Source organism: Drosophila tropicalis, unplaced genomic scaffold (genome assembly GCF_018151085.1).
Source record: "Drosophila tropicalis isolate 14030-0801.00 unplaced genomic scaffold, ASM1815108v1 contig_694, whole genome shotgun sequence".
NCBI classification, from domain to species: domain Eukaryota; kingdom Metazoa; phylum Arthropoda; class Insecta; order Diptera; family Drosophilidae; genus Drosophila; species Drosophila tropicalis.
Window position 1 is genome coordinate 1,841,135 of NW_027173176.1, and position 13,969 is coordinate 1,855,103.

General features: G+C 39.0%; 4 protein-coding genes across 7 annotated transcripts; 2 read left to right on the forward strand and 2 right to left on the reverse strand.

Moving 5' to 3' along the window:
* Nucleotides 1–713: 713 nt before the first annotated feature.
* Akr1B (Aldo-keto reductase 1B) lies at nucleotides 714–4,731 on the reverse strand. Its single transcript, XM_068292758.1, is given in 7 exon segments — nucleotides 714–1,010; nucleotides 1,695–1,876; nucleotides 1,878–1,904; nucleotides 1,984–2,467; nucleotides 2,539–2,681; nucleotides 4,565–4,649; nucleotides 4,712–4,731. Coding segments are annotated over 7 exon segments (972 nt in total). The 5' UTR covers nucleotides 4,717–4,731; the 3' UTR covers nucleotides 714–964.
* A 372-nt stretch (nucleotides 4,732–5,103) lies between these two features.
* LOC137579195 (1,5-anhydro-D-fructose reductase) lies at nucleotides 5,104–6,543 on the reverse strand. The gene is made up of 4 exons (XM_068292900.1): nucleotides 6,335–6,543; nucleotides 6,077–6,219; nucleotides 5,315–6,013; nucleotides 5,104–5,248 (listed from the first exon to the last, which is right to left on the reverse strand). Exons 1-4 carry the CDS (start codon nucleotides 6,401–6,403, stop codon nucleotides 5,188–5,190), a joined length of 972 nt encoding a protein of 323 aa, XP_068149001.1. The 5' UTR covers nucleotides 6,404–6,543; the 3' UTR covers nucleotides 5,104–5,187.
* Nucleotides 6,544–6,937: 394 nt separating this feature from the next.
* On the forward strand, nucleotides 6,938–8,338 carry PCID2 (PCI domain-containing protein 2). The gene is made up of 2 exons (XM_068292649.1): nucleotides 6,938–7,161; nucleotides 7,225–8,338. The coding sequence occupies exons 1-2, from the start codon at nucleotides 7,000–7,002 to the stop codon at nucleotides 8,254–8,256; spliced, it is 1,194 nt and encodes a 397-aa protein (XP_068148750.1). The 5' UTR covers nucleotides 6,938–6,999; the 3' UTR covers nucleotides 8,257–8,338.
* Nucleotides 8,339–10,805: 2,467 nt separating this feature from the next.
* On the forward strand, nucleotides 10,806–13,447 carry Apt1 (Acyl-protein thioesterase 1). 4 transcript variants are annotated; one of them, XM_068292426.1, is made up of 7 exons: nucleotides 10,806–10,910; nucleotides 11,153–11,285; nucleotides 11,358–11,389; nucleotides 11,477–11,864; nucleotides 11,952–12,107; nucleotides 12,230–12,247; nucleotides 13,318–13,447. In XM_068292426.1, exons 2-7 carry the CDS (start codon nucleotides 11,238–11,240, stop codon nucleotides 13,375–13,377), a joined length of 702 nt encoding a protein of 233 aa, XP_068148527.1. In that variant the 5' UTR covers nucleotides 10,806–10,910; nucleotides 11,153–11,237; the 3' UTR covers nucleotides 13,378–13,447. The 4 variants fall into 4 exon arrangements, with proteins under 4 accessions (XP_068148527.1, XP_068148529.1, XP_068148530.1 ...); XM_068292428.1 differs by lacking the exon at nucleotides 13,318–13,447 and adding an exon at nucleotides 13,101–13,226 and having other exon boundaries at nucleotides 12,193–12,247; XM_068292429.1 differs by lacking the exon at nucleotides 13,318–13,447 and adding an exon at nucleotides 13,101–13,226.
* The last annotated feature ends 522 nt before the right edge of the window (nucleotides 13,448–13,969 follow it).

Here is a 13,969-nt window from a genome sequence, read left to right on the forward strand (position 1 = left end):
GAGCCGACATTGTGGTTAGGTTCCTCGACTAGTACTGAGCCACCAACTCAAATCCCTGTACCACCTAAATGGTCATGGCAAGATATACTTCATCTTGTACACGATAATAAGGGAAATAAATTGTATTTCTTTTTTTTAGACAATGAATAAAACTATTAAATAATCAATTTTGATTTATACATTTTATTGTTATAAGAAATTTATCTTGTTAATATCACTGTGTACACATTTGCGACTGTCACATAAATATTAAAACAACTGTTTAAACAATTCCACCAAATGGCTTAGCCAAGAGCTAAGCTAATTCCTACGTCAAATGGAATATTTTAACGTCCAATTTAATAACGTCTTTCTCTCAAAGTATCTATGGAACTAGCGGGTGTGGGCAGTGCCCGGGGGGCCAAATTACTGACCAGTTCCAGTTGCAGATCTCCATCCTACAGAAGAATTCAGTTATTTCTATTCAAAATTAAATTAAAGTTTGTTGATATCGCGTTGGATCGGAGTAATCCCAAGAAGCCGATATCAATTACACGCAGGATCCGTTTATAATTTTAGATATGTAGACTGAATCTAAAGGACTAAACGATCAATTTGGAGACATTTGTGTATTTTAAGTGTGTGTTTTATTATAATTCATATTGTTAATATGGAAAATTATACTCTTTTAATTGCTCAATTGCGCCAACTTGAAATAATAAGACACTTTGTAATGAGTTTTCACAATCAATTTATTTTAAGGAACCACACGCACTCGCACTTAACTAACTTCTCGAACGTATACTGACGCTCACACAAGCGACAAAGTAAAGTCCCATTTTCAATATCGAATTCAGAATTATACATATACATACATGTGACTTTTGCTTACATTTTCAACAGTTTAGCATACATTTTAAATGTTTATGTAAGGATTAAATTATTAAATTAAATTTAAATGTGTGGCCTTCTCGTTGCTTGAATTCTAGAATTCATCGTTCTCGAATGGATGATGGGGATGACCATAGACACTGGAAAATAGTGAAAAAGGAAAATATAAAATCATCATTTGATTATAATAAATAGCAGGCGGGAAGAGAGGAGATTGGCTCAAAGTAAATACGTGTGGAATATCAGGAATACGGAGTGTATGCGCGTCTTGTCTGAAGATCATCTCTTGGACCACAGATTTGTATATAAGTTAGTCAGAGGGTTTTGTTTTTAAAGAAAATATAGCTTAACAATCAAGCATACAACATGGTTACAGGGTTAGCCACAATTCAACAGTTTGGGTAAGCAACATACCATCATTCATTGTTCTTTTACCGTGTTGACGCAACTCGTTAGTTTTGCTAATAGTTCTTGAAATATTTGTTAAATAACTACATATATTGTTTTTATCTTTTATTATTCTGCCTTCGTTTTTGCTTGTTCTTTTCACTGGGTTATGGATTTTATTTGATTTAGAATTCATCGTGAAATGGATAGTATTTGTGAGAACCAGCCTCCCTAAATGATTAAAAACAAAAAAGGAGTAATAAAAATATTATTTCAGATTGACTGAGTTTCTTTATCGGGAATATTTCAGCTTGTAAGAGCTTCTACACCGATTCTCAATAGTTTTGTGAAATTCCAAAACCCAACTAGCTTATAATTTCAATTGACTTTCTTGATTCATATATGTAGAACATTCTTGTTTATAGTTTTCAACTTACTTGAGCAGAGGCACTAGGCGTCCATTGCATTCAAAGCTCTCAATGATTTGAATCTCCTCGGGTGTCAATTCGAAGTCAAAGACCTGGAAATTCGATTCGATGCGATCTTTAGTCACCGATTTCGGGATGACAATGTTGTTACGCTGGATCTGGTACCGAATAAGAATCTGTCCGGCAGTCTTATTCTTTTTTCGCAGCAATTTCCTTAATCTATTAAGAAAATCAGTATTATGAAAATAGTTAGAAATGTGAGTGTTAGGAAATATTCAGCGAGCTATTGAGAGCTAACCTTAGCCTCCTCCAGGATGACAGGATCACCCTTCTTGGCCCATGGACGATTGGGTGAACCCAGAGGACTGTATGCAGTAACTGTAATATTTTTCGATTTGCAGAATTCGATAAGCTTCTTTTGTGTCAGATATGGATGGCATTCGACCTGGTTGGTGGCTGGGGGAATTTTGGCCACGGCCAAAACACGTTCCACTTGCTTCTTATTGAAATTGGAGACACCAATTGATTTTACTAGGCCAGCCTCGACCAGTTTCTCCATTTCCTTCCAGGTATCCACGTAATCGGCAGGCGAGAACAGAGTTTTGCCATCCTTATCGGCGGGGAAGAGGTCATTTCCCTCCTTGTAGCCCATAGGCCAATGGATCAAATACAAATCGAGATATTTCAGCTTCAACGATTTCAAAGTGGTCTCCAAAGCGCCACGGACCAAGTCGGGACGATGGAAGGTATTCCACAACTTGCTGGTAATGAACAGATCCTCGCTGTAACCCAAACACAAATAGGACAATTAACAAATGTTCATAAATATGTGTGAAGATTCGCAACTACCCACCGCTTCACAACGCCCTCCTTGATCTTAGCTTCAATGCCATCGCCCACCTCATACTCGTTCTGGTAGACATGAGCACAATCGATGTGCCTATAACCAGCATCGATGGCAATTTTGACAGCCTCCGTGACTTGACCTTGAGGGCTCTGAAAGTAACAGAATGAGAAATAAGACAAGTTCGCATTAGAGTGAAAAGGGGCCTTCTTCATATGTAAAATTGACACATTTGTGCCGGAATATTCAATTATCCATGAACTGATAATACAGATTGGAAAATCTTTCACGTCATTAGGCTGAGAATTTCACAATTGAGTTCGCATAGGGGAAGACTCTCAGTTGGGAGGAGCGTGATTTAGAAATCGAAATGTACCCCACACTTGACGTCACTTATCACTACAAACACAAGTAGTTGGCAAGAGCAATATCAGGTCAGATTACTGGCATGTTTCCTATATATATGTACATATGTACATACATATGTATATCAATATTTCCCCCCCACCTCCTTCTACACCAAAAAGGTACATACATACATATGTGCCCTTAAAAAATCGACCAGCCCTCATTGATAAGAAATGTATTTTGAAAAGAGAACTTAGTAAGTAGTAAGATTAGGCTAGAAACGTCCATTTAGAGTTTCGTGTAAGTATTGAAACACATTCTAATTATAGACAAATATGCTACATCATGTTGGAACATAAATCAATGCTAATTGAATATAATTATTTAATTGTTTTGACATAATTTCAGCATGAATTGTACAACAAAAATCTAATTTTTCATACCATTTATTTCAGTTCATTTGAGTTCAGTCATTGAAAACTATTGGCAATGGCTTTGCTACCATTAAGTTTAAGCCAAGGATAGGAATGACTTTAAACCATTTAAAGGGCATATTTAGTATATATTTCCCTTTAGTTAGTTATTTTTCGTTTTCGTGCTTCAAAAATCTCTTGTTATGTGCACTTAAATTCTTGACTGAGATAAGACTGAAATTTAGCAATGTTTATTTCAAGACCAACTCTGAATTTAACTCTCGAAATGGCTCTAGATAATCGTATATTTTTAATCAATATTGCTTTCGAAATACTATGATACGAGACAAAAGGACAAAGGGGTCACCTTGACAAGACAACAACTACTACTTGGAATCGCCATATTTGGAAATGAGTTTTCAATTAAAATTGTAAATAATTTTGCCAACGATAGTGTGAGAAGGAAATGCAAAGAATGCATAAATAAAAATGGCACATTTTATCAACTAAAATTATCACTAGCTCTGTATGTCCAACGCCCTACTCTAATACTAGTCTAATGGAGACACGCCCACACAGTGAACGGCAATAAATAAACTATCCCACAGAACCGGCGAAAGAACATTTTGAGAGAGCGTGGCAATTTTTTTCTTCTTCGTATTTCGTTCGAAAACGCGCAAAACAAGAGAAAGAGAAAAAAAAAGTGGAAAAAACCGGGAAGTCATGGTCAATTGAAAACTACTTGATTAGAATGCACAATTATATATATATTAGTACACATATGTCTGTATGTACTTGTACTAACATTTGTTTAGCCAAATTAAACACAATTTTTGTGATCTCTTTACATGGATATATGTATGTACATATGTATGGTATATATGTATAAAGTGTACTTACACCCCAAGTACCCAGACCGATGATGGGAATTTCGTGACCGCTATTTAGCTTAACCGTTGGTACTTTGCTGGCCATTTTTGTTGGATAGTTGTTGGATTTTCGAGTGTGTTTGCAAAAAAGGATTATTTAGACCGCAATTACAAGCTTTTTAATTTGATTGCAAGTGAATCTTCTACTGAAAACTACTGAACGCCGTCACACAGCTGTTTGCGCCTTTTATACCCAAAGTGCTTGCCGCTCTGGCCCATGGCTAGCTTTCAGAAGCTTCGCGGAAAGCTCGTCTACGCGGATCCGGCAGCCCTAGGGTTGCGCACTGCATCACAACGGTTTTCGCGTTTTCAAAGGCTAAACTAGTGTTTCGATCGATTACTTACTCTCCAAGTTCCCAATCCGATTAAGGGAATTTGATTACCATCTGCTAGAATCGCGTTCGGTGGCTTAGTGAATGTAATTGGACACCTATTTTGGGATACAAATAATGATCATGATGGTCAGGCAGACCTCCTACATATATTACGTACCACATAAACTTCTCCTTTTCGCCATATTTACGAACTGAGGTTTGAACTATTGATAAAATTGACTTACCAACAATGGCAGCTCTTGGGGGATGAAACATTTTAATCGATTTGAAAAAAGAATTACGAATATAAAAAATATTTTCAATTTTACTCCTTTAAAACCAAGCTGATTAATAGATCAAGGCCTACTGCAAAAATTCGCTTGGAATAAAAACAAAATTCAGAGGTAACTTTGGTTCGTCTCGAAAATGGAATACCCCATCCATGACAGGATCGGTTAAATCTTCCAATCTTAGTGCCAATTTTTGGTCAAAACGACGCTTGACTAAAACGGCTTGTAAACTTATAGTCTTTAAGAAATTTCTATTGAAAATTCACATATTGTGTATATTTTAGCATTAGACAACTGTCACATTTATTCTTAGAATATATGAACACAAATACAGATTCTTATAAATACAATCTTTAATTTAACTCTAAACGTGGGCCGTTTCCCGCCCGTTCAAATCAAAGGGATGATGGGGATGTCCATAGGCCCTGTTTGGAGAAGAGAAAATATATTTATACTTTGCAGAATAATGTTTTCCCTACTACTATACGTACGCCTTCATGGTCATAAATCGTCCGTTGCAGTCCAAATCATCGATTGCCCGGAGATCATCAATGGCTAGTCCGAAATCCCAGATTTTTTTGAAGTTGTCATACATATGCTGCTTGCTAACCGATCGTGGGATGACAATAATGCCCATTTGAGTTTGGTATCGCAATAATATCTGTGCCGGAGTTCGTTCGTATTTCTCGGCAATGGCAAGGATAACTGGATTCTTGAGCAACGGATACGAGCCGGGCTTCTCGTATGGCGTGTGTCCCGAGCCAAGAGAACTGTAGGCGGTCACAGCTATGTCATTCTCATAGCACAGGGTGATAAGTGACTTTTGCTGCAAATACGGATGACATTCGATTTGTAGAACAACCGGCTTTAGTTCGGCCACGCCAAGCAATCGATTGATTTGCTGTTCGTTGAAATTGGACACACCAATCGCATGGCAGAGGCCAGCACCAACCAATTCCTCCATGGCCTTCCAGGTGTCTACGTAGTCAATGTCCTCGAAGGCAGCCTTGCCAGTATCCGGGCATGTTGGATATAGACTTTCACCAGATTTATAGGCCATGGGCCAATGCATTAAATAGAGATCTAGATAGCCGAGGCCAAGATTGCGCAAGCTTTCTTCACAGGCAGATCGTACCATTTCTGGTTTGTGAAATGTGTTCCACAATTTACTCGTGATGAACAGTTGGTCACTAAAATGGGAATACATTGATTTTCAATTGATTCTGAACAAAATTGTGAATTTCCAAACCTACCGTGTCACCACTTTCTCTTTTATTTTCTCCCGAATAGCTGCGCCCACTTGGGCCTCATTGCCATAGATGTGGGCACAATCGAAATGGCGATATCCTATATCAATGGCATCCTTGACAGCCTGTGTAACTTCCTCCGGTGCGCTCTGAAATAAAGCAAAGGCTGTGCTTTCAAAGCTTCTTCACAATGGCCAAAAGAGCTTTCGCTTTGACCCTGACACTGGCCATAAGATGCGAATGCGATTACTTAATAATACTTACACGCCATGTCCCCAGACCAACCATTGGCATATTTTTGCCATTGCTTAATAACAAATCGGGAGTTGACATTGTCCTTAACACACTTCTTGTTCGTCTTCTTCTTTCCGTAATAGTGTGCTCTATTTTTCCTCTGTTGAATTGCTAAAACACAAAGATTTTTGTAAATTTGGCTACTAACGACAAAAAAAATTTATGGTGACAGTGTTTCGTTTACATACTTATATATGGTTTAAATTTAGAAACTTGTGGTTATAGTTTCAATATCATTCGAATTGTTTTATGTTGTTGGGACAAATCATTTTTCGATTAAACCTTGACTCAGAGCGGTGCTCGGTTAAATGATTTGCGTTAACTGTTTCTTTTTAATAACAACAACAACAAAAAGCCATCAATGCCTAATAAAGGATGTCACAATCCTTATAAACGAGTTACTAGTAAATTTCGAATGTCTTTTATGGAAGCATTGGCCAAATTGGCCAAGAATGTAGAGTTGGAGTTCATTGTTTAATTGCTTTCAAATAAAATGAAAGAATTTTAAAAATGGCGCCAACATTTGCGATACTGCAGCCCTGGATTGTGGTTACTGTGCCAGAGAGGCTGGTCACACTGCAGAAATACCAGAAAACGTTGTTTGCCGGCAAAACATTAAGAATATTTATCCAAAAATGTTTGGTAGCGTAAATAATTATTTGTCCGGCGTTCTAAGAGCAGCGGAGGATGACGATGGTGACAATTTGGCCACATTTCTGTCATTGCGTGACATCCATGTGCAGAACCACAATCTCTACATTGCCCAGCCGGAGAAACTGGTGGAGCGTATGCTAAAGGTAAATTGTTTTTGTGGACGATATGGATGTCAGTGGTAATTGCATTCTCATCCATACCCATAGAGAACATCGATGGATGAGCCTGTAAGTGCGCATCTAAAGGTGCTATATAATCTCGCTCAGGAGCCCCCCAACTATATGGATGCCTACACACAGCAGGCGGCGTGTTGTTCGGCCGTGGTGAAGCTTCTGCAACAGTTGAGAGACGAGAACTGGTGCCTTCCGTTGATGTACCGCGTGTGCCTGGATCTGCGGTACTTGGCCCAGGCCTGTGAGAAGCATTGCCGCGGCTTTACACCTGGCCATATACTGGAGAAGGCAGCCGACTGCATGATGGCTTGTTTCCGCGTCTGTGCCGCTGATGGCCGCGCCTCCGAAGAGGACACAAAGCGCCAGGGCATGATGAATCTGGTAAACCAGCTGTTTAAAATTTACTTTCGCATCAACAAACTGCATCTGTGCAAGCCTCTAATCCGAGCCATAGAGAACTGCGCATTGAAGGACACCTTTCCGTTGCCAGAGCAAATCACATATAAATACTTTGTTGGGCGGCGGGCTATGTTTGATTCCAACTATCGTCAGGCTGTCGATGATCTGGCATATGCCTTCTCCCATTGCCCGGAACGCTTCACCAGCAATAAACGCTTGATTCTCATCTATTTGGTGCCAGTGAAAATGCTTCTGGGCTATCTGCCTCGCAAATCCCTGCTGCAACGATACGATCTATTGCTTTTCCATGATCTTGCCCTGGCCTTAAAAGCCGGCAACGTAAACAAATTCGATGAGATTGTCCGCGAGCAAGAACTCGTCCTCATCCGCAGTGGCATTTATTTACTTGTAGAGAAACTTAAGTTCATTGTCTATCGGAATCTGTTCAAGAAGGTATTCGTCATACGCCAGACGCACCAGCTGGACATGGATGACTTCCTAACGGCCCTGCGATTCGTAGGTGTCACGGATATATCATTGGATGAGACGCACTGCATCGTAGCGAATCTTATCTACGAAGGCAAGATCAAGGGCTACATGTCGCATGTCCACAACAAATTGGTTGTGTCCAAGCAGAATCCATTTCCACCGCTAATTTCTACGTAGTTAAGACCTAACCGACATAAATACATATTATGTAAAAAACTAATATTAAATTGCAAATATTAAAACTAGTTTTTTGTTTTAATCCAATAGTTTTCATTATCATTCTTTAACAAGGCTTAATACTTGGTTTTCAGAAGTAAATATTTTTACTAAATTAGGTGCTCAATATGTTAAAAACAAAAACAATTGTACAAGTAGTGTCAAGAGTGGAAATCCCACATAAAATCTGATTGGGCAATTCTACGTAGTTTAGTTATTGTTAAGATAAGACTTTTGTTTAATTATTTCAAGTTCGGAAACTTTTTCTGGAGAGGTGTAAGATATTAAGCAATTCAATGCTCTTCTAGCAGACTAAGATCAGATATACATGTATTATATATATTTCAATATATAAATGATACATATTTGGATCATTTAATAACTTCTCCAATAAATTTTTGAAAACAACTAAATGAACTTTCCGTCTGGTAAAGAAACAGAAGATAAACAATGTTCAGGCTACCGAGTGTCGCGAGTGTGTTAGTCATCCTATGGGTCTGGGAAAATCCTTCTCAGGCGTTAAGTAGCTCGTCTGCCTGATTAGATACTTATACATTAATGGGAAGTAGAATGTTTGATAAGATTCAATTACGATCAAATTCACTGACCATCCTAACTGTGGGACTTTCAAGATGGTTCGCCCATAAATCAAAGCATTATCAGTTTATCAGTCGTGTGGGGCGTGCTATCAATCATTGGCTACCTATAAAAGTGTCGGGCGAAGACTTCTTTGGCATCAGTTGTATCTGAAGCAAACAAACGAAAATGAAAAGCATAACTTTAGCTATTTTTGCCACTTTGTTGGTTGTCGCCTTAGCCAGACCGCAAGGCTCCAAGAAAGAGGCTGCTGAATCACGTCCTTTAATTCATATTGACATCCATTTGGATCCCAAGGAGCTGGGTGGACGTTGGGATGATGGCAGTGCCTCCAAGCAGGAACGACCCCAATTGGACAACAATTTTTCCGAACAAGGTCGCCCAAGCAAAGACGACAAGGACTCTGACGAGGTAGAGATTCCAGAAAACATTGATTCCGATGAGCAAGGTCGTCCTGGAAATAATGAATCTGGTGATCAAGGGAAACCTGGAAACAGCCAGTCTGGAGAACAAGGAAAACCTGGAAACAGCAACTCCGGTGAGCAAGGAAAACCTGGAAGCAGCCAGTCTGGTGAACAAGGAAAACCTGGAAACAGCCAGTCTGGTGAACAAGGAAAACCTGGAAACAGCAACTCCGGTGAGCAAGGAAAACCTGGAAACAGCCAGTCTGGTGAGCAAGGAAAACCTGGAAACAGCCAGTCTGGTGAGCAAGGAAAACCTGGAAACAGCCAATCTGGTGAACAAGGAAAACCTGGAAACAGCCAGTCTGGTGAACAAGGAAAACCTGGAAACAGCCAGTCTGGTGAACAAGGAAAACCTGGAAACAGCCAGTCTGGTGAACAAGGAAAACCTGGAAACAGCCAGTCTGGTGAACAAGGAAAACCTGGAAACAGCCAGTCTGGTGAACAAGGAAAACCTGGAAACAGCAACTCCGGTGAGCAAGGAAAACCTGGAAACAACTCCGGTGAGCAAGGCCGTCCTGGAAACAACTCTGGCGAGCAAGGCCGTCCTGGAAACAACTCTGGCGAGCAAGGCCGTCCTGGAAATAACTGTGGTGAACAAGGAAAACCTGGAAACAGCAACTCCGGTGAGCAAGGAAAACCTGGAAACAACTCCGGTGAGCAAGGCCGTCCTGGAAACAACTCTGGCGAGCAAGGCCGTCCTGGAAACAACTCTGGCGAGCAAGGCCGTCCTGGAAATAATTCTGGTGAACAAGGAAAACCTGGAAACAGCCAGTCTGGTGAACAAGGAAAACCTGGAAACAGCAACTCCGGTGAGCAAGGCCGTCCTGGAAACAACTCTGGCGAGCAAGAAAACCCAGGAAACAGCGATTCTGAAGAGCAAGGCCGTCCTGGAAACAACTCTGGCGAACAAGAAAAACCAGGAAACAACGATTCTGGAGAGCAAGGCCGTCCTGAAAACAACGAATCCAATGAACAAGGAAAGCCCGGAAACAGCAACTCTAATGAACAAGAAAAACCTGGAAACAGCCAGTCTGGTGAACAAGGAAAACCTGGAAACGACTATTCTGGTGAGCTAGACAACTCCGGCGAACAAAGCCGCCCAGGAAGCGACAATGCCGGTGAGCAGGGAAATGATAGCTCGGACAATAAAGGACAGAAGGCTAAGATAGTGGAGCTTTTGAGAAAACTGCTGGAGCAGTTCAAGGCATAAAATTTAAAATCAACGACGTGTCCACACGAAAAATTTTTATAATTATTTAATATATCTCTCAATAAAAGAATTTTAATTTGTGAAATATAAAAATGCAGGATTGTTTTGCAAAAAATATTATCTCTTAAAAAGTACCGTAAGAACAATTCTTTGAAAAAGCCCGCTCATCTAATACGATAACTTATCGTACACAATCGACAACTTATCAATATCGAAAATTTTCCCTCGGATATTCTGGCAGCACTGGAGGTGAGAGAGAGACATACTCGCAGCGTTGCCAAACATCGATGTTTTAGTCGTAGTCTTTAAACAAAATTAATAGTAAAACAAACTACAGCTTTTCGGTAAATATAAAGTTAAACAAAGTTTTCAAAATTAATGCACAATAAAAACTGTTCTGGGCGAGCTTAAATTAAAGTTAGGACACTGCCGGCTAATGATAATCCATTGACGCACAAGAGCAGGAAAGGTGGCGGACGTACCTAAAATAATCAATATTACTAATTTTAAAATGACATAACAAACACACACACACACGCCACGTAAGTGAGAATTAACAAGCATTTTCCCTTTTTCGTTCAACTAGGAAGAACGAGCAATAACAATCTGTACCTGTCACCTGGCGGCATAGTTGGAAAGAGGCTAAACAAATTAAAGAAGAAAACTGCAACATGTCAGCACCGGTCATTATCGAGGCCACGGTCAAGCAGACGGCAACGGTAAGTTGCTGGGGTTATGAGGGATAGCACATGCAAGTAAATTGCTGAAATTCTTTTATTTTTCTCCCTCAGTTGATTTTCATGCATGGCCTGGGCGACACTGGGTAGGTTTCCGACCACGATTAGTCCATATTGCTTAAAAGCTTGTTGTCACCTTTGTAACTTTGGTTTCTCTCCCCCGATTCCTGTAGACATGGTTGGAGCAGTGCATTGGCAGCCATTAGGCCGCCATTCATGAAGGTCATTTGCCCCACGGCGCCCACACAGCCCGTTTCCTTAAATGCCGGCTTCCGGATGCCCTCGTGGTTCGATCTGAAGACTTTGGATATCTCGGGGCCAGAGGATGAGCCGGGCATACAGGCAGCACGAGACAATGTTCACGGCATGATCCAGAAGGAGGTGAGCGCGGGCATACCAGCCAATCGAATTGTGATTGGTGGCTTCTCCCAGGGTGGAGCACTGGCATTGTATTCGGCGCTTACGTACGATCAGCCGCTGGCCGGCGTGGTGGCTCTATCCTGTTGGCTTCCGCTGCACAAGCAATTCCCGGGGGCCAAAGTCAACAGCGATGATGTGCCGGTAAATTTTCATTTTTAAAACAATGTGCTTTTCCATGTTGTTATTAGTCAATATATGTATACTTATTAAAAATGTTGAAATTTATAGATCTTCCAGGCGCATGGCGACTACGATCCCGTGGTGCCTTACAAATTTGGCCAGCTAAGTGCTAGTTTACTCAAATCGTTCATGAAGAATGTCACCTTTAAGACCTACAATGGACTTTCACACTCGTCGTCAGACGATGAAATGGACGACGTAAAGGTGAGTGTAACAGCACTCGTGCGTGTACGTGTGTGTGTGTGTGTGAATTTGCATTTTCTTGTAATTATCCAACGACCGCTAATAGAATTTCCTTACACTTACTTTGCTCTTCTCACTTGCAGGACATAATCAGTAAATGGGTAAACTAACTTCCAAAAACAAATAAACAAAATTGCACTTTAGCACTTTTAAACCGAAAAAACCCCCCCCGCCCGAACGCATTCCACTTTGTGCGCATCAGCATAAATTATAATTATGAGAATAAAATTATAAAGTAGTACAGTAAAAGCCAAACAGAAACGATTAAACAATGAAATGAACATAATGATCGCAGTAAGAGATTAGAGATTTGGAAACAGAACAAATTCTACTACACACAGTTATTATTATACACACCAGTTTCAATCTCGTTTTAGCCTAATCAATTTGAAAAGCAATCAATTATACCTAATAATATCTAATTCAAAAATACATACGTAATAATAACATAAAAACCACACACAGACAAAAACAAAGAGTCTAATAATATAAATAATGCAATGTGTTGTTGTTGATGATGATGGTGATGATGCTGAAGTTCTTCAACTTTGGGTATATTTCCTTTTCCGTTTACCTTAATTACATGCTAATAAAGTTATACATATAATCGAACAAAAACTAGATTCAAAAAAAAGAAAATAATCATAAACAAAAAATAAATGGAAAAGATGATGATATCAATAATTGGTTCTTTCTGGCAAACAAAAGAAAAAAAAAAAACAGATTGCGTTTTTGATTTGGCCATTAATGGAAAAGGTTGTAATCTTATCAGATATTTTTTTTTTTTTTTTTAAATTTGTTAATTTAAAATAAGTGCTACCGCTCTGCAAAACCATCTTTTACGATGTTTTCGCTTATAAATTTAATTTGTAGTATTGTATTGTGAGTTTTATTTTTCAAAACAGTTTTGGTTTCTTGTCTTCTCTTTTTGTTTCTTTCTCATTTCATATGCAGCAACAATTAAATAATCATCTATAAGATCCGTGGTCACTTTATTTTTGTAATTAATGGCATTAAAACAAACATATGTACATTAAAATAATATATACACATATATACATACATATGTAAATTACAACATATTGTAGAATTTTAATTTCATACATAAATATCTTAAAAGCCACGATTTCCAGCCATCACTCAATCATGCCTCTCATCTATATATTTGCAGACACATTGGGATAACAGCCAGACAATGGCTAGAAAGGCGCAATGCTGTCAGATATCATAGTAGCAAATACTTCCTCATCCTCCTTACCCCCACTAGTCAAGAGCAGATGTCGAAAAAGAACAGAAATACTGTGAAGTAAATTGTTGTATTTTAGTGATTATTATTTTGTACATGCATCCTATACATATGTGTAAGAATGGATACATATGTATATACATATATATTTAATGGTAGATCTTAGGCATAATGAATTTCCTTCGCCATGGTTGCTGAATGAATGAAATTGAAATTGAGAAGTCCTTCACATAGTGAAGCAACAAAATGTTGAATTTGGTAAAAATATGAAAATAATAATAATAAAAAGAAAATTAAATCAAATGAAGTTATCGCAGAAATCAGACATTATGCGGGCCAATTTCAATTATTTTCGTTTTTAAACTACGCGCCAACTCTTCAATCACTTCATTCGGTTTCCAACACTAATCAAATGTCGACACTCAGTTTAACTGTGTTAGTAAACGCATCATTTAATTTGAATTTAAAAAGGAAAACGTTACTGTCGCCCGAAAATTAACAAATTTATTTTGAATTTGTCCTTTGATAGTTTTAAAAACTGATTTATGAGTCGGATCCACTCAGATTTGTCTAATGC